General features: G+C 54.1%; 1 protein-coding gene across 3 annotated transcripts in view; it reads right to left on the reverse strand.

Moving 5' to 3' along the window:
- The window catches only part of OSBP2 (oxysterol binding protein 2), a 189,431-nt gene that overhangs the window by 22,468 nt on the left and 146,952 nt on the right, over positions 1-20,011 (reverse strand). For all 3 annotated transcript variants that reach the window (XM_041728512.1, XM_041728510.1, XM_041728511.1), the window contains one exon: positions 5,767-6,023. In XM_041728512.1, coding sequence (XP_041584446.1) covers positions 5,767-6,023 — 257 coding nt within the window. The remainder of the gene's footprint in view (positions 1-5,766; positions 6,024-20,011) is intronic.

Raw genomic sequence — 20,011 nt, forward strand, 5'->3', positions numbered from 1 at the left:
GGCAGGCTCACCCCCAGAATGTCCATGGCAATACTGAGGATTTCTTCTGCTGGGGGCAGGGACCGTGAGACTGGAACACAGGGCAACCATGGGAAGCCCAGGTCACACAGGAAAGTGCAGGTGTGCTGGGCCTGGTGACAGGTGACATGCCTCAGCCCTTCTGCGCAGATGCCACAGCCAGCACTGAGGATGGCCCAGGGCCCGGGGCTGTGGCCCCAAGAGCTCGTATAACAGCCAGGCCTGCAACGTTATGCAAAATGACATCTCTGGGTCTGAGGTGACACCTTACTAATACAAATGATGCTGATGACAAGGAAGCCACAATAACACCAACCTCGTGTGGCCCTTGTGAGGAGCAAACAAACAGGAAGAAACAGGGCAGACTGCTGTTGTTACACCACCACCTGCCCAGAGGCCTGTCCTTCAAACCAGGGCACTCTGCTTTATCCCAAAGAGAAGTTTATAGGAAAAGAGAATGAAACCAGAATTTATTCTTTTCCTTTATGGAAACTAACACCCAAAGCATGAGTTGGTCATATGTATTAATTCAGTCATTCTCCACTTTAAACCATGTGACCAGCCCAATGCGACTACACACCAGCATGTCCTGGATCCCAGGAAGGATGCCGGATGGATGATGGGGCCGCTGAGGTTCCAGGCTCCATCTAACAACCAAAGATGTTCATCGGTGCTCTGAGTTCCCACCTCAACGGCAGGCTAGTTCACAGTTACCCAAGCAGGAATTCATGCAGGGGACCCCTGGGCCGCCTTTGATCAGACTCACAAAATCCCCTGCCGGGGAGATCTGTCACACACAATACCATGCCACTGCCGCTCCTGTGTTATCACCACCTGCTTGCTCTCACCTGTTTGCTCAGGCTCCTGTACGCCAGGCCCTGTGCTAGACATGGAAGCTTCAGGGCTTCCTTGCAGGGTGCCCAGGCCAGCAGGGGGGTGGGCGGGACGCTGCTGCAGACACTGTGGCCCCATGGACAGATGTGGCCATTGTTCATACTTTCCTTCTCTGCCTGTGAGTGACCCTCCTCACCTGTAAAGGCTCCACTCTGTGGCCACTACCTCTGCTCTCTGCAGGCCCTCACTGGCTCCCAAGATGTACAGCTAGCACCCGGGTCACTCTCTTGGTGGGGCTGTGATGATCTGGGCTTGAGCCTACCTCCTGGCCGACTGTGAACCTCCCCACCCCTTCCCCAGACCCTCTATGTACTTGGCCTTCAAAAGTGGGCATGTGAGCTGTGGTCTCCAGGGCCCCTTGAGAGGGCTGCATTGCCGCACCCATGTGTGACAGAGCACCACTATGTGGGTCCTCTGGATCGTGAGCTCCAGGGGCAGGGCCCAATCCCCGACTGGCATGAGCCTGGGGAAGGCTCAATGGAAAGCTGCTCAGGTCTGGGTTCAAATCCCAAGAGGCAAAACCTTCCTAACTGTAGGAGCCACATGCTCATGGCCTCACTACAAGGGAAGAGGGAACGGTTGCCCTGGGTTCACTGCTGTGCTATCCCAAGCTGCTCAGATGCTGCCCCCAGAGGGGCTGCTCCAAGGAGCCAATCTCTGAGTCCTGCCAACTAAAATCACAAGCGGAGGGAAGGAGGCCAGGGTTCATTACAGCCCATAATTGTGAAAAACCCAATTATGACTTAATTTCATAAAGTACTCTTCCTATTTCTCTGCGACCAGGCTGGATCATTTCTCTGCAAAGAGGAGTGATAAGAGTGGCGTGGGGATGTGACAAGTGGCTCCACGGGCTGAGGGCTGGATGCTGGACCTACTTTCTCACTGACCTTGTTCAGGTGAGGAAATGGAACAGGAATGGCTTTGTAAATGGTAACAGCGGGCAAACATGAGATGTGGGCTGCTTAGAATTTTCTTTTCTGAGATACGACACCCACTTTGGTTCAAGTATCACATATTAAGCACACCCACCGGACTACTGTTGGGGACACAGGTGAGTTAAGATCTGAATCTCACTTTGGGGAGACAAAACCTGATGAGGGGCAAATGTCAAAGTAACCGGGGAAGCTCTGCACAGCGGGCTCAGCGAGGCACAGCAGTGCCTGGGGCTCCAGGGGGTTCTAGCCAGAAGGAACGGCTTCCTGACAAGGAGCTTGGAAAGCCTCCCGGCCATGTGGGGTTCTAAAGGATGAGAAGGGATCTGCCAGGTATCTAGAGGGTGGGGAAAGTTCTAGAAGGTACAGCACAAGCAAAGGCACAAGGAGGTAGAACACTGTGGCACTGTTCAACATTCCTGATCCAGAAACTTCTTCTGAGCATCTTGTTGCCTCCAACACTTATGGAAGGAAAGGGGGCTGGGCTCCACTCGGGGTGAGTCTTACCGTGCCGGCCCCCTGTGAACAGTGGCCCGGGAATGGGCTACGTCACTAACCATGGCTCCTGGGGTCTTAGGGATTGTCCAGAGAGTCCCCTCACCCTACCCAGCTGAGAGCTAAAGGACCTAAAGGCTTGTGATATCAGTGGCCTTTCCCAAATTTGAAGGAGATTTGATTGACCCTCTGACTTTTCTCCTGAAGGATGGACAACCCCTGATTCTTGGCCATCTTGGGTAAAAGTAAGGGTGATGCAGCTGCTCCCTCCCTGTGTGGGAAGGATGCTGCTTGCCTAGGGCCCTCTAAAGGATGTGTTTCCCTGTAAGGCTTTGGCTAGCCATCCCTCATTTTCTGTTCCACTTGTATGACCCAGGCTCAGTCAGAGCCCATGGGGTGGAAAACCCACAGCCATTCACAGTCCATAGGAGGAGGGCCTGCCCTGAAGTGGCAGTGGGAATAAGTGCCCCAAAGTCAGGCATGGGGGATGCTGGAAGCTTCCCTACAGAGTAAGCATTATCAGTCAGGGCAGGAGAAGGGGGGTGTGGAGTTGCAAAGGGATCTCAACAGGGGGCAGAAACAGGTTTTTCCTTCACAGTAAGAACTGGCCTGTGACCCAAGTGTATGCCTTCTGGGGACAGTGGGGGTGGCTTCCACCCATCCTGAGTCCCCAGCTCCCCAGGAGGGGCCCTGGTGGGGCTGTAGCTTAAACGCAGGTTCCTGAGACTGGTGGCTGTGCCCTGGTGGATGCAAAGGCACCCAGTCCATGTGCTGATCTCAGAGGGGAGGGGGCCCTTGCCACCCTTGGGGGTCTCATCCTTGCTGCTTCTGAGACTGTGGAGGCCATCACTGCCCCTCTGAGCTACACGGAGCGGATCTGAGCTCGCATCTTGGCTCAGATACCTACCAGCTGAATGACCTTGAGCAGCTCAGGTGACTTCTCTGAGTCTTGGTTTCCACTTTGCACTAACAATACCTAATGGTATTAACTAAAGAGGTTGTAGGGAGGGGTAAGTGTATGTGGTGTGAATGTGCATGGCTTCCTTACAGATCCCTGGTCCAACCCCCTTCTATTTTTTTTTTTTAAGATTTTATTTATTCATTAGACACAGAGAGAGAGAGAGAGGCAGAGACACAGACAGAGGGAGAAGCAGGCTCCATGCAGGGAGCCTGATATGGGACTCAATCCCGGGACTCCAGGATCATGCCCTGGGCTGAAGGCAGGCGCTAAACCACTGAGCTACCCAGGGATCCCTCCAACCCCCTTCTATAACACGGGTGGTGGAAGCCAAGGCCTGGCCAGGGGTGGGGATGCTCTGCCTGGGTGGCCTCTGCACACAGTGGGAGTTTGGACATTTGGTGTCTTAGCACTGTCCACCCAGAGCTGACTTGCTTCCTGCCAGGTGAAGAGAAACATCAGGAAGTCTCCCCGAGGGAAACACAGACCTCCATGAGAATCTGAGCTACTAGCACAGCCCGTTGGGAGCCAGCACCTCACTTCTGTGTGATCCCCCATGATGGAAGGAGATGGGAGAGGCCCTCGCATCAGGTTCATGGACCCAGCCCAGCTAGAGCTGCAGCTCTCCTCAACAGCTCTCCTCAACAGCTCTCCTCACTTGGGTCCACATTCCTGGTGCTAGAACCACAAACAGGCTTTTGTAATCCACCCCAGGGGCTTGCTTCCCATAAAACAATTTATGTGCTTAGATAGGAAACTTTCACTGTTTTTACTGCTTCCTACAGACTGAGCCTCTAATGCCTGATAAAAGATTTCTGCTAAAGATGCCAGCTGAGAAGCTCATTATCTGGGAAAAGCCAAAACTGCTAACTCAAGACAAAGTAGCTTCGGTCTTGGCAGGCAGGGAAGACAGTGCCAGGGAAGCCTCGAGCGGGCGATGGCTTCCAGGATGGACAGGGAAACACAGGTGTGTCATTCTGCCATCAAATGCCCGTATCTGTGTCCGTCACTGGGAAAAGTGCAGTGATCCCACCCCCTGGAGTCTGGGGGCTGTAAGGAGGCCATTGGCCCAAGAAGCTGAATGCGGGGGTGGGGTGGGGGAGGTGGTAAATGTCACTGTAAAGTGATGATGAGACCGACTTGCAGGCTGCAGCTCAGCAACCTCTCAGTGGGCATGCCCCGGACACAGCCCTGAGCGCTGTGGATGGAGGTCTGTACTTGCCCAGTGCAGGGAGCCAAGCGCCTGGGGATGGTGTGTCCCAGCAGCCTAGAAAGAGGGTATGCTGCCTCAGCCAAGGCCCGAGGGGGAGGATTCCTCAGGCTTCCTCCTGCACCAGGGATGGCTCCAGTGGCAGGGTGGGTGCAGGAGGGTATGAGTGGTGGGTGTGGCTGCTACTCCCCACATGGACTGGCCACAGTGAGTCAAGCTTGGGGCAAATCTCTGATGCCCACAGTGTCACCCAGGGGTCTTGGCCTGCATTGGCTCCAGCCTCCACCTTCCCAGCCTGCTCTGGGACTATAGCCTAGTCCTGACTCCTAGCCCCGCTCTGGTTTGACCACCTTAATTTGGAAGCTGGGCACCAGTACTGCACCAGTACTACCCATTGTCTTTGGCCAGCCTCTAGGCAGCCTCTAGACAGGGCTGCTTCCCTTGAGGTGGCCTCTGTGTCCCCACACCTCCCCTCTCTGCACCTCCTTGCTCCCAGTGTGCCACCCTGGCCCTGATGTGTGGCTCCTGGGGGCTGTCCTTGTGAGGAGGCTGTTGTAGTTAGACCTGTGTCTGCAGTGGGGAGGCCTAGATGAGCACACACATCTTGGGGGGAAAAACTCACCAAGCAGGAGGAAGAAGGGCCCAGAAGCCAGAAGCATTATATTCTCTGCCACCATGGAGAGACCCTCCCGCTCCCAGTCACAGCAATGTGGCTTCCAGAACCCTGTGGAAAGTGGCGACCCCTGGGGCTGTGCCTCTCAGTTTACAGACTGTGGCTACTCATTTGGCTACTGTTGGGTTGGCATGACCCATGGCAGGCTCATCTTTAAGCTCCTCTGGCTAAGGGAACCCATAACGCCGGTCCTCCACCTGCAGACATGCCCCTGTGGTTACTGGATTCTGCTCCTGTTGCTTCTGAGTGGTACTAGGGAAAGGAGCAGCGGCAGCTGTGGTGGATCAGTGTGGCAGCCTTGTTCCTAATGGGTGGGGTGGAGCCATCTGCTCAACTCAGGGCCCTGGTCTTCCTCACCTAGGCCCGAACCATCAGCAAGTCTCAATCAGGATTCTGCACCCCACTTTGGTTTCCACCAGAATTACAAAGAGGGCAGGGGGGCTTTGGGAAATGACCTGAAGCCATAAAAAAATGGAGCCCTGGTTTGTCAAGCACCCTAGTCACCAGCTACTCAGGGACTGTGGTGCTGGTGACAAGGAGCCACTTCCCTTTTGGGAAGCTCTGTGCCAAGTGGGTGGGCACTTACATTGATCATAGCATTTGAGGTGATGCGGAAGAGGGTGGCTCGCTCGTTGACGACCTTCAGCTTCTCGCAGCTCTCATAGGGGATTTTGAGGCCGTCCAGCTCGCTCAGGGAGCGCTGGAGTGCAGCACCGTGCTTGGCGATGAGGTCATTGCACGTACTGAGGTCATCCAACTTCACAGAGAGGCTCTTGATGGTGTAGTGTAGCTCACTCTTGTCAGCTGGAGAGGTGGTCTCGTCGTCGTCGTCCCCAGAGTCATCTGTGAAAAGAGAAAGAGTTGCCATGGTTATTAACTGTCCAACAGGCACCAAGATGCCTATGTGGCCAGGGCCCAGGAGGAAGGAGCAGATAGAGCCGCTCAAAACAGAGTGCCCTAGATGGTGCCAACTCCTGCTGCCAGCCAGCCTTCCAGGGTGGGCACAGGCCCTCCTGGGTCAGTAGGAGGGGATAGGAAGGGGGGACCAGCCCTGCAGACAGTGCATGTACTGCACTTTGTCTGGGGCAGGTTTGTAGGCACCCGCCTGTGTGCAGGGCCCCAGTCCCCTAAACTGCACCATGTAGCCCAGGGTGCACCATGCTGACTGGAGAGGTGGAGACTGCTGTGAGGACCAGCTCCTTTTGCAGACCAGAGACCCTGGATAAAGGCCACCTCTTTTCCCTGCATCACAGGCCCAGCTTAAGCTGACCCACACTTTCCTGCCGGCCTCACTTTGTCCAAAGCTCTACACCCACGCCAGGGGCCCCCTGTGCCCTGCAACACTTGAGGCCTTTCCCACTGGTCCTCACTGCCTGGAACCTCCTGACACCTACCCCACCTTCTCAGAGGCCTCACCCCTACCCAGCCTCAACCCCATGCCCCCTATCTTCAAAGCCTGCCTGAAGACACTCAGGCCAAAGTCATGCTCCCCCACCCTGCTGCTACTCTGTGCCATCCTCCTCCAGCTCCCCACCTGCCTCCCCTGTGGTATTTGTTGAATGCCTTCTGTCCAGACACTGGCTGTCTCCATGGCCTTGTCAGGGTAGAGACTATACTATCTCCCACGGACAGACAGGGAGCTGAGGATCAGACAGGTAAAGTCATGCCCCAGGCCACCTGGTTAGTCTGCCTCTGTAGCCACCTTCTTTATGCCGGGCCGCTGGGCCCTCTGTGAGTGGACCAGGTGTGTGCCCCCTCGTCTCCTGGCCGAGCCCTCTCACCTCTCACAGAGCTGCCCAGGCGCCCTCAGCATGGCCCTTCTTGGGAATCTGGGGTGCCTTGGAGCCCAGCCCTCGGCCAGCCCTGCTTGTGTTCAAAGGGCTGCAGGGTCATGAGGACCTCAGGGGGCGCACTGCCACGGGTGGGGCACAGGGGCAGCTGGCGGGGCTCTGCTGCTGCTTTAGCACTAGGCACATGACAATAAAGAGGCAGACACCGCCATGTGAATGCCAGAGCCTATAACTGCCAGGGGTTTCTGCAATGTCTTGTTTTAGAAATAATCGGCACAAAACATTTTTTCTTTTGTAAAGGAAATCTATAACCCAAGATACAAAAATTTTTAAAAAGACACATACTGTGAAGGAACAGATTTCTTCCCACGGTAGACAGGGTGCGTGGGGGTGGCCATGGCTGTGTTTCTACTCTGAGCATGCCCCGAGCTGGTGGCAGTGCCAGGACAGCCAGCAGCTTGGCCCCTGAGTGGGTTGGACGCTGGGGGCGCAGCATCCACTGCACACTCTGTTCCCGCTGGTCACAGGGGCCGTGGGTCAGCATCCGGGCTTGGAACAGGCACTCTCCGTCTTCCCACCACAGCCAGCCCAGTACCGCTTGGAAATGCCCTGGTGTCTGGAGACTACATGTGCTGCACCTGCCTCTGGGCCACTTGCTTGATCAGTGTGAACACAGCCTCACAGTCGTGGGTGGACAGTGGGAAAAGAGAAAATGCACTTTCTTAGACACCAAGCCACCAGTTCAGGGTGCTGCTGATGGGGGGGCAGAGCCAGATCTGAATCCAGGTCTGTCAGGCATCACTCACTTATGATGCAATCTCCTGTCACCTTTCCGGGTTCAACACATGTAACAACCAGAATGGCCAACCACTGACCAATCAGAACAGAAGCTGCTGTGCGCTGGGATGGGTGTGTGGGGGACACGCTGGCTGTGGGTCAGTCTGAATGGGACCCCTCCCACTCCCCCACCCCTGTGCTCTAAGCAAGAAGCACAAGTGGCTTAACTCTGAGCATCTGCTGTATGGTAGGCAGAGATGAGAAACCACATTTCTCTTTAACTTGTTAATTAGTACGCCTTTAAAAGCAGCTCTTAGGGTCCCAAGTTCAGGTCCAGCGGCCAGGGATGAGAGGATGTACTTGTTCTGCTCCCAAGTCATGGGCCGTGTTGTTGAGGAAGGGATGGGAAGATTCTTGGGTCAGCGGTTCCCAGCAGCACAGTGTGTTCTATGGGGATGGGCAGGGAGAGTCTCTCCCAGAGGTACAGTGAGATCAGGAGAGCAAGTGAGGGAGGGCAGGTGTGGCGGTGGGGCAAGAGAGAGGGAGGCAGTGAGTGAAGGAATGAATGATCTTGGGAGTTTCACAGGAGGCCTATCCAGGGGTTCTCAGTGGAACACACAGAGGTGGCAGGTCACACACAGGAATGGGAGGGCAGACTCTGGAGATGGGCATAAGCAGTAGGGATGAGGCACCGAGGAGCCAGTTGGAGAGAGGGGATGGTAAAGGGCCTCTGGCACAGCTGAGGAGACTAAGCCTTCATCCCTTGGCAAGGGGGAGACTGTGGGCATTTGAGCAGAGATCCCTGGGAAAGATGAGACCGGTGACAAGTGGCAGGATGAGCAGACTGAAGGGACAGAGAGGCCAGAGGTCTGGCAGGGCCAGAGAAGCCACAGGAGGCCAGGGGCTGGAAAGAACAAGACCTCTGAACCCAGCTCAGAAGTGCTGATGGCAGCACTCACCGAGCTCCAAGGCCACAACTGTCTAGTGACAGCCATGCTCCCCAGCAGTCCCCATCCCTGTCCAGTCCTCAAGGAGGAGGGGGTAGGTGTCACTCAGAAGCTGACATGTGGCCCTGTTGTTCACTTTGCCACAGTGTCATGGGCTATTCAGACACCTACTGAGCATAGTGTTGTGGACTCCCCCCCCACTCAAGCCTGGGCAGAAGCAGAGCTGAACCACAAAGGGAACTCTCTGCCTCTGATATGATGAAGTCTGACCATGCTGAGTCTCCAGGTCTCAATCTGGGGTCAGGGATCCTTGCTAGGAGCAGACTGACATTAGAAGGAGAGATGAAACTCACTACTAGAGACATAAATAAAACTATTGAACGTGACACTACTTGAATTAAGAAAAAAGAATGAATGGCATTGAATTAGCTTAGGCTTTCTGAAGGATAAACCAACAGATAGATACCCAACAAGAGCCACAAGGAAGAGCCTGCTTCTTCCTTTGATGGGGGAATTCTACTGGCAGGGAATTTGGTCCAAAGGAAGGCAAACACTTGTATGCACAAAACTGTTCAGGCCTGTGGCTCTCAAGCTTCTGGTCTTGGGGCTCCTCAAGCTTTTATGACCTGCACGTCCCTTCTGTTCAATCCGCGTCTCCACAACCCAGCAAGCACTAACCTATCCAGAAACATTAAAATCCTATGGAAGTTTTACAACTATTTTAATACAAGAATAACAGCAACCAAAATCTAAGGCCACATCAAACCCATGCACCTGGGCACAGCCCCTGGCCTGCCTCTAAGCCCATGTAAAGGCCAAGACTTAGTACACTGAGCAGCTTTTGGGGGAGAGGGTGCCGGAGTGTCCTGGGGTGGTATAAAAAGGAGGTGTCAGAACAGGTTTGAAGGCTTGAGTTCCGGGTTCACATTGAACTCTGCGGCTTTGTGGGGCTATCTTCCTTCTCTGAGCCTTGGAATCCTCCTGTGTACAGAAGAACACCAACACCCACATCCTGGGGTTGAGGGGCACATGGGTGTCAGGTGGGCCACATCGGGTGGGATTATCCCTCGCAACAGCCACACTGAGGGGGATCTCTGTGCTTCTGGCCTGGGATACAAGATGTAACACCAGCAGAAGCACGCCCTGGTTTTCATGTGCCGGCTGAACCCAGTGCCTTTCCATTACCTCCCAGAAAAAGATGGTCCTTTAAAGAAAGGAAGTCTACATGAGCCCTGGGAGGGTGAAATGCTTCACCAGCCAGGACACAGTGCAGACCTGGGCTCGGGCCCACCCAAGTTTCAGTGGAGACCAGAAAGGAACCTGTGGATGCCTAGCAGGTGGTATCTCTGCCTAAGGCCCAGGGGTGAAGCCAGGAGTGGGGGGTGGGGTGGAAAAGCTGCACTGCAGACGTGCTGAGGCCGGGAGGGAGGCGGGGCAGCTGGCCCCAGCATAGGGGGGTGGGAGCCCAGGGGTGGGAGCAGGCAGGAGAGGATGAGGGACTGCCTTTACCAGGCAGCAGGTGTGAGCAAAAGGGCCAGTGAAAGGACCCCGAAGTGCACATGGCACCTGCCCTTTGCTTGGTGAGGATCTTTCTGCCCGTCCTTCCTGTCAAATACCGACCCCTCCACTGGGGTTTATCTTTCCCCTTCTCTCCAGGACATGCCCTGTCACACTGGCTCTACATGCCCAGCACTGCCTGCCTCCGCTGAACTCCCTGCAGTCAGCAGCTCTGCTTCACTCATTTGGCTTCTGACTGGCTCTGCACCCAGCTAGTGCCCTCCAGAAATGCTGCACAGATTACACTCAGACCCAATTTGGGTCTCAGCATCTTAGGAAGCAAACTCTGGAAGAGGCAGCTTCTAATCGCCCAGCAATGAAGCAGCTGGATAAGAGGGCAGTGTCCTAACCTTGCACCTTTAGTACCCTCGTTTTACAAGTGAGGAAACTGAGATCAGAGCAGGATGGGTCCTACATGAGTGAGTGGCAGGGCTGGGAGGTCACGTTCCCCCCTGCCCTGCCATAATGGCCATTTCCCATCCTCCAGTGCAGGCCACACTGAGGGGATCTCTGTGCAGTGGGCCTGGGAGATATGCCATAAGGCCAGGAGAGGACACCCTGGCTTCTGTGAAGCCATGTATGGACTTCTGGTCCTGGGGTGACCACCCACTCTCACCCTGCACAGTGGTTTCTCTTTTTCATGGGACTAATGCGAGCATCTCGCCTTGCCCTCATGCTGCTGGCCTGCATCATCTCACTCCCTCTCTGAGACTGTCAGGCTTGCCAGGAAGAGGACAGAGCCAGACGGTCTGCACTGAGAGCACCCTATAAGACCCCGCCACCATGCCCTCCTCCACAAGAGGGCCAAGGGTCAAGGCAGGAGGCCTCTGGACCAAGACCACCAGAGTCAGGGTAGGAGCCCACATTCCTGCATTGCTGACTTCCAAGGACACTATTCACAGAGGAGTGACTAACTGGAGGGACTATGATGCGGGAAGGACAGGAAAGCTGCAGGGGGCAAGAAGAGGGCCCCTGGCAGGAGGCCGGCAACAGGGGACTTGTACCTCCCCATCCTCCTCAGGGCCATCGGTCATGCCTGCTTTGCAAAGGACAAGCCACTGTCCTGCTGTGCCTCCCAGCAGTGCTGCAAGGGAGCATGGTTCTGAACTCCTGCCCTGCTTCCTCAGGCCTTGCTCTGTGCACTGCCAAGCCCGCCATGCTTCTAATGCTCACATCAAACCTCCACAGCAAAGTGACCACGCAGGAGCCCGGGGAGTGGCTTTGCCATCTGCAGAGGCTGTGGCTTCGGAAACAAAGGGCACTGGACATGCAAGACGGAGAAGCTGACTGTTCTTCATCTTCCCCAGAGACAATGCAGCAGGGCCAGAGGGCCTGCACTTTCTAAGGAAAACGACTTCTCAGTAACTGCCAGGGAACTTGGCCTGACATTCCTCAGCCAGTGGCACTCCCAAGCCTCCTTGGCTAAAGCAGCAAAAGCAAACAGCAGCTCCAGACTGCAAAACATGAAAGAACAAATCGATCTGACCTCTGAGGCAGACTCGGAGCTCAAAACAAGTTGCAGGCAGCCCTCGGGTCAGTGGGACCATGTGAAACAAACAGGCCAGCCTATTCTCGAACACCACCATTTCTAGAAAAGTACTGATTCCTAAAATACCCATCAGTTTCCACCAGCTACACCCAAGAATGAATTCTTTTTGTTTGAAGAGAATAAATCCTGGGGCATCTGGGTAGTTCAGTCAGTTAAGGGCCCAACTTATCCTGATTTCAGGATCATGAGATTGAGCCCCGAGCCAGGCTCTGTGCTGGACTGAAAGCCTGCTTAGGATTCTCTCTCTCCCTCTGTGCCCCCCTCCACTCTCTCAGTCTGAGAAAAAGAAGAGAATAAATCTATAAAACTGAGGTTACCAATATTCTAAGGCAGCAGTCCCAACTTCTCTGTCCACGTTGGCCAGGCCAGCAGTGTCTGGCAGTGGCCTCTCATCCATGGCCAGCTCTCCCAGTGTATGAGTTTCCAACCTTTAGTTGCCATACTGGCTTGACCAGTCCTCCCTTCCCCACCCCCATTCATGTCCTCCTGGAATTTCAGAATGTGACCTTATTTAGAAGGGTTGTTACAGATGTAACTGGTTAGGATGAGGTCATCCTGGAACAGGGTACCTCCTTATTATGGCCTTATGATGTCCTTATAAGAAGAGGAGAAAAGATACTGAACTATATGACAGAGAGACAGACTGGTGGGGCAGACACGTTTACAAGCCAAAGAATGCCAAGGATTGTCGACAACACCAGAAGCTGAGAAAGGCCTGGAGCAGATTCTCCTGAGGCCTTCCAAGAGCATGGTCCTGTCAACACCTTGATTTCAGATTTCTGGCCTCCAGATCTGTGAGAGAATAAACTTCTGTGGTTTTATGCCACCAGTTATGGTAATTTGTTATGGCAACCCTAGAAAATGCAAACAGTGGCTTAAAACAACACGCATGCATTACCTTCCGGCCATGGAAGTCATGTCTTAAAATCAAGGTGTCTTAGGGCCGTGAAATCGGCCCTAAAGTCAGAGCTGCATTCCTCCTGGAGGCTCCAGGGTAGAATCTATTTCTACCCTGGCTTTCTACCCTACCTTTTTGGGCTTGTGGAGGCTAACCACATTCCTTGGGCTGTTGCCCCTAACCCCCTCCTCAAAGCCAACAGGGTAGCATCTCCCTGACTCTGAAACCCCCTCCTCAAAGCCAACAGGGTAGCATCTCCCTGACTCTGACCCTCCTGCCCCCATCCTATAACGATGCTTGTGATTCTATTGGGCCCACTTGGATAATCCAGGATAGTCTCCCCATCCCACCGTCCTTAATCACATCTTGCAAATCCCTTTGCCATATAAAGTAATCTACACAGAGCTTCTGGGAATTAGGACTTGGATGTCTTTGGGGGCCATTATTCAGCTACCACACCAAGTAGCCATGGCTGAGCTCAACACTAGGCTCTGGTCATGGATCATCATGTTTGACTTACTGCCCTGGGGTGCGGCCCCTAGATGTTCTCTCGTTAAACATGGAGACCCTACCCGGGCACAGACACCTCCCAAATCCCTGTGTACCACCCTCAAAGCCTGGCACACGTGTCTTCCTACTGCTCAGAGAGGAGCAGGGTTGCAGGCCAGGTAGTCTGGCTTTGACCCCATGTGGCCTTGGGTAATACACTCTCCCACATGCATGGGGATAGCCATACCTGCTCTGGAAAGGAGTTAAGTGACTGGTGTGCAACCAGAACAGAGCTGGGACTTACTGGTCCCCAGCCCACCCAGACCCTGGTCATCCTTATCGGTACAATTCACTCTTGCACAGAATGAGTCTTGAGTTTGCTTCAAATGGTAGAGGTGTGGAGCTGAACAGGGTCCCGGTGTGCTGGCTGTGCTCCCTGCCCCTGTCCCCCACTCGGCGATCTCCTCAATGCCTTTAATTATCAGCTCAGGCCAAGGAGCCCAGTGGGGACCCACACCAGGGCTGGGACCCTGTTTCACTCTCTTTTACAGGGGGACTCCTGGGAAGGAGTGGGTTGCCATGGAAACATTACAGTGGAGCCAGGTAGGCTATTTTTAGAAGTAGAGCTTTTTTTTTTTTCATCTTTGGAGGAAAATGGATCTCTGTGTCCCCCTCCACAGGTGGGGAAGCCCTGTCAGGGGGCAGCAAACACAAGCTTAGAACCAAGAAACCAAAAGGCTGCACAGACTGGGTTGGAGGGGACAGGGAGACATGGTGGGGATGTGTGCCCCATTTTGTACTATCTCTTGCTTTTTTCTCTGGGAAGCCTGGCTCTGCCTTCATCTGCCCATGAGCTTCTCAGGGACAAGGCACAAGATAGTCATGCACCGTGCTGGAGATGAGTGAGAACAGCTCTGACTGTGGAGGGGCCTCAGGACAGGCAAAGTCAAGGTCAGAAGAAGTCCAGCACTCACTCCTCCCTTTGCACCTGCACCCAGCACTAGGCTGGATGAGTTGTAGGGGTGGGGGGTATGGAGGTGGTGCTGAGATGGGTCCTGACTGCAGAGGGAGGGGACAGACTATAGAGGTGCAGCAACAAGCAAAGGGGCCCCCCAGAGTCCTGAGCAGAGAGGAATGTCAAGGAACATTCAAAGGCCAAAAAGGCAGGAACTCCTTATTCCCACACCCCATGCTCCATGCCCAGCAAGGCCCGGGGCAGCACCTGCCTTTGTCCCATGTCTTTTCTCTTTCCTGGCTCTTCGGCTTGCCCTGTGCACACCCCCCACCCCCGTGGAGACCACATGGCCTCCGTGCTTTTCCACTTCTCCATTCCCTGCATTTCTTTCCTCCCTCGACTCTGTCTGGCAGATGGCTACACACATTGTCTTAATGTCTGTGTGTCCTTGCTCCCCCAGGCTGGCCCCACTGGCCCTGTTCTGGCCTTCCACAAGAGAGTGGTGAAGGATTCCACCTCTGCCACAGTAGGGGATGGGGTGGGGGGAGCCTGTGTTAATGCAGCATGGGCTCCACTGCACCTATTGTCTGTGACCCAACTGTCCAGTGACAGCTGATGGGCACTCACATCACCAGCAGGACTAACTCTGGCCCAGGGGTATAGGCCAGTGGCACGGTTAATGGGGACAGGTACTGCTCCCTTCCCTCCCTCAGTGGCCACACCTCCCAGACACCCGCAGGAGGGCTTTTGTCCTATCCTGAGCTGGAAGGTCTCTGCACAGGGAGTGCATCCTAGTATTTTGCTGTCTGGCTGTGCATAGACACCTCACTGCAGGGCCTCAGAGAAGACATAGACATAGAGGTATCGCATTTAAATGGGAACCGCGGGGGCACTGCACTCTTGGCAAAAACAGCCTTTTCCAATCCACAGTCTTAGCACCTCAAAAATCCAATTACAGCAGGTTTAGTGATTTTTATTGAAATTTCAGGAGGTTTGTTAAGCTGCTGGAATTTGATCGCAGAATCCAATCAGCCGGCTGCTGAGAACAGAGAGAAACAGGCCCTGAGGCAGGTCTACGGGATGTCAAATGACTTCAGTGGGTCTGAGAATGAACAGCCGGGTTGCTCAATGGCTGCCTACTCTAAGCGTCCATCTGTTGTGTCATTCCCACATACAACACAGTATGCGGCACGAATCACACCCCAAAGAGGGAAGGGTGGCATGGAGAGTTAAGGATCATGTCCAAGACCCCAGGCTCCCCAGAGGGGAGCTGGACTTGGCAGTGTAGTCTTTACAGAGAGCCTGGTGGCACCTGCCACACCAGATCCTAGAGGCTGGCCTGCACCTGGCACTGAGTGAAGCCCATGCCTGCCAGGGCCCTCCAACCTGGCCTGGAGGGCGTGGGCAGGGAAATGAGCTCTGCCTAGGGGCTCGTGCTGGTCCTCTGGTCCCTGGCCCTAGAGGAGGACCTGCCGGTCCTCTGCTACACTCAGGCAAGGCTGAGAGGTCTTTGGGAGCTTCTGAGAGAACAGGGAGCCTGAGACCTCTGATGGAGATCAGGCTCAGGGACCCCTGGTGACAGTGTCAGAGAGGGGACTTCAAGTCTGGAGAGGGGCCCCAGGAGGCCGCCTACAGGAAAAGGAAGGAGCAGGAGCAGGAGGTTAGAGCACTGAGTATGAGCACCCCTAAAGTACAGTGCTTGAGGCAGGTCAGAGGGCTCCATCCTGGAGAATGAAGCACGTGGCCCGAGTCAGATGTGACAGGGGGCCACTGAGGGTTCGTGGGCATAGATTGGCCACCAAGGCACTGCCAGTCCTTCCTGACTGGGGACCCCGGAAGGAAAGCAGGCCTGTCTTCCCCAAAGTAGGTTCTGTGGGACACTAGTCCTGTAGAGAGCTCTGCAAAAAAGGAACCAGTGATGATTAAAAAAAAAAAATGCTTTGGAAAATAGGATGAATGATGTCCCTCCCCAAAGGGGCAGGTGACTGAATACTCAGAGAAGCTCAGACCTGAGGGCACTGGAAGGCATGTCAGGATCTATGTGGATGGAAAAATCAGATAATGATAAATAATAAATTGTGAGACCTTGGCAGGCAGATAGAAAACACAAACCAGAGCACCATCGTAGTCTTGGCCTTTGGTCTGTGGCTCATCTCCCCTCCTCTTTCATTGGTGACCAGCAAAGGGTATGTTGAGGGCATGAAGGACCTGGTGAGACACATCTGGGCTCTCTGGCAACCTTCCCTGGAGAGGCATATGGGGTGACACCCTAACCAGGGACAGTTATCAGCAAGGCCCAGGTATAGGGCCTGAGGGATGGATATCCCGGGCTGATAGAGAAACTGGGCTTTGCTTTCATTCTACTAGAGCTGCAAGGGTCAGAACCCTCATCCTACAGACACATCTTTGGCAGCCAAATCTCTGATCTTCCCAGGGAAAAATACTCCCTGGGACCCCTCGACTGGCTACAGACTCCAGCAAGCAGAAGGCTGGCAAAAATCCCTAAGGGCAAAGAAAGCCATCTCCTTTTCTCTCACTGCAGGGGGCTAGGGCCCAGGGTCAAAGCCAAGAGCCACAGTGAAAGGTGAAAAGTAAGCACACATGAGTGACAGGATGGCCACAGAAACTGGTGCCTCCCCGACACGGCAGAAAGCTGCGACCAGGAGCCACACTATTCTCAGGATGACGAACAGCTCTGGAAGCAGGGTCCACCTCCTCCAGGGAAATAAACACTGGCACAGAAACGGAACATAAAAATAGAGGCGTGTGCTCCAATTATGGCAGCCACTGTGATGCTGAGGACAACTTGCCACCCACAGCCTCCTCCACCCGGCAGCATGCCCAGCCTACCGCTAGCTTCCACTCTAACCAGGGTTTCCGGGTGGGGGGTGGGGGTGTCTCTCTGATGGAATAGAGGTGCTATTCAGGGAGACGACCCCCTCCCAGGGCCTCCGGTTCACTCGCCTGCCTTATCTTGGCTGGAGTCTCGCCCCAGGACCCCAAGGTGCAGAAATGGGCTGGGAATGACCGCCACCTCGAGGCAGGTACATCAGGGCCGGGCCTAGTGCTTCTGCAGCCCACTCACCTGTTGTAAGCTGACTGGGGCAAGGAGTTGCGGCTTCCACCTGAGCCCTTGGTTTGTGGCCATGGGATCAGTGAGAAGGAGCCTTGATGGACAACAAGGAATCCCACTTGTCTGAGTCTTTCAACTCACTTGGCACAGACATGTACCTCAAGGCGGAAGCAAGGGGGACTAAATTCTAAAGCAGGGTCTGGCAACCCACACCTGAAAACCCTCTGATCTGTCCCAGAGGGAGCCAGCGCTGTTGAGCAGGTCACTGGAAACTATTAATTTACATTTTCCTGGCTTGAAGACAGCCACAGCTGCTTATCCTTGGAAACCATCTGATGTCCATGTAATCACACTAAAGAACTTTCCACGTGCGGTTGCCTATAGGCGTCCACCACAAGGAGTGAGCTAAAGCAGGGGGCCTGGGGTGGGGAGAAAGGTCCTATTACCTAGGAGCCATGTCAGCCCGATTGGTCCCCACATCCCGAGCCAGGTACATAGGAAGTGCTAACTAGGAATCTGTTGAGAGAATGGATGACACTAGAGACAATGGGTTGGAAAAGTGTTTTGTGAACCGTGGCAGCATGCAAGTGGGAGCAGTGGGGATTGTGGTGCTTTGGGATTAGGAGAGGGGTCCAGGTGCAGAGTTTTCCTCTACGCTGCCTCTGGTTTTCTCGGGCTACTACAGGAATCCAAAGTGAAGTGAATCACAACCCAGTTGCCCTGTGACCCACTCCCTTGACCAGACTTCCTTGCACAGTTGTTGCGTGCTCTGCGGCAACATGATCAGGGTCCCGAGGGTAAGGGGATGAGGAAAACAAAAGAAAAGTAAAGAGATGGGGACAGGAGGGACACAGTGGATGATGTCCAAGCAGTGTCAACTTTATTCAGGGTTCTTACAGTATTATATAGCACAAGCAGAACAAAAATAAAGGAATACCTACATGCATGATAAACCCTACTGACACAGGAGGGTCCTAGTTAATAGATAAACATGCTATTCTAGGTACATACACTCAAAAGGACAATAGATATGATTAACAGACCAGTAAGAATAGCACAGACCCATATTTAACTTTACTACCAGGCTAGAACACATTATATCAATTGTATTATGCGGGTGATCACGTAAAAGCGAGCTCCGGAAACCACTGCTCAAGCCCTTTCTCAAGCGTCAACCAACTATTTACCCTTTGGGCTCCTGAGCCTTATGAGTAAATGAGGGACGCAAGTCCGAGCTTGGTTTGGTTTAGTAACTCTAGCTAGTCCGTGGCCGTCCACACACAGTCCTTACAAAGATCCTCTTTTACACCTTGCACACGTTCTCCAGGTGCCCTCCCTCCTCTTCTGACTGCAGGGTGGCAAGTGGGGGGCCCTGGCCCTGGCTGAGCTCTGCAGGGTCAAGGGGTGAGGGAGAGACCCACAGTCCCTGTGGAGGGGGAGTCTCAGACTGTGTTCCATGTGAGGCAAGACAGGCAAATGTGTGTCTTAAACAACAGGATAAAGCAGCCCTTCTCGTTTAATTGCCCAAGTAAGAGATGTTTTCCCCTTTTATGAGTCAAATACACTGACCTGTCTTACCACTGTGGCCTTGTACAGTTATGTAACATCTTAAATGGGTGAATGCCTACCGAGTGCTTAGCACCGTGCCTGGCCTACAGTGAGGACACAATTATCAGGCGTTATTACCTGCCTATAAAAACGATCCACACTTGTAGAAAAATGGAAAAGCTCTATAGAGAAAAGCAGGAAGTAGCAAAGAAACAATCTCCAGCAGTTCTCCTCTAGATAGCCTCATCTGTCTGTCTGATGCTATGGCAACCTCTCCCTGCCCACTCAAACGTGCTGCATGGGACACGGGCTGCCTCCTTCATTCCAATTCCATGCCGGCCAGGTGGCCACAAACACCCAAATAAGAGGCCTTTCTGGGGCCAGGAGAGCAGGTGGGAACTCTCGTCATTTGAAAGATCTGTGCTCAGGGTCGCAGCCCACCTGGAGCCAGGCTCCCTCCATTACCAGCTCCCTCTCCATCTGCATCCCTGGAGGCGTCCCTGCGCCCTGCCCAGCATGTGAAGCCTGAGCCAAACAACAGGCTTACAGAGTGGAGAACCAGAAGGCAGAGGTGCCACCTCGGGAGGGCCTGCCTCTAATGCCAACACGGGGAAAGTACACTTGGCGACAGAATATGTTCAAAGTAAACGAGCCCAGAGTGAGGCTGTGAGAAGGAGTGGAGGGGGTGGGGATTATTTTGGGGGAGGCTATTTTAGCTCCTCCAGAGCTCCTTTTATACCTCTCCTAGTTCTGGGTCACTGTCCGAGCAGCTGGGAGCCTGGCACATGCTCTATCTTTGTTGCCACCTGAACATTCTTCCTGGAGGATATCTAGGGCAGTGGGCAGCCCTCCTTTGTTGGGGTGACCCAGAACTGATGGGGAGAGGCTGATGCAAGGGTCAGGGAGGACGTGGAAGGTATTCCTACACCCGAAAGACTTTGAGGCCTGTCCAATTGCCAATAGAGTTCTTTATTTTCTGTTGTCTGCATCCCTAGGTCATTAGAGAGACCACTGGGTAGGCAGGTCCTCGCTTTAAGTGCTCATTTGGACACCAACAGGCTGTGTGACTTTGAGCAGGTCCCTTTCCTCAGTGTTTGCTCCTGTAAGAGAAGGCCCTCTACTAGGCAGACCCACGCCTGCCAACTCCAGTCAAGGGCCTCAGGACTGGGGTGAGGGGGGTGGGAGAGGGGAGCGATGACACACTCAGGTTCTTGTGCTCTGGGAGTGGGAAAAGGAGGACATGACCAT

The sequence above is a fragment of the Vulpes lagopus genome, chromosome 14 (genome assembly GCF_018345385.1).
Source record: "Vulpes lagopus strain Blue_001 chromosome 14, ASM1834538v1, whole genome shotgun sequence".
In the NCBI taxonomy this organism is placed as follows: domain Eukaryota; kingdom Metazoa; phylum Chordata; class Mammalia; order Carnivora; family Canidae; genus Vulpes; species Vulpes lagopus.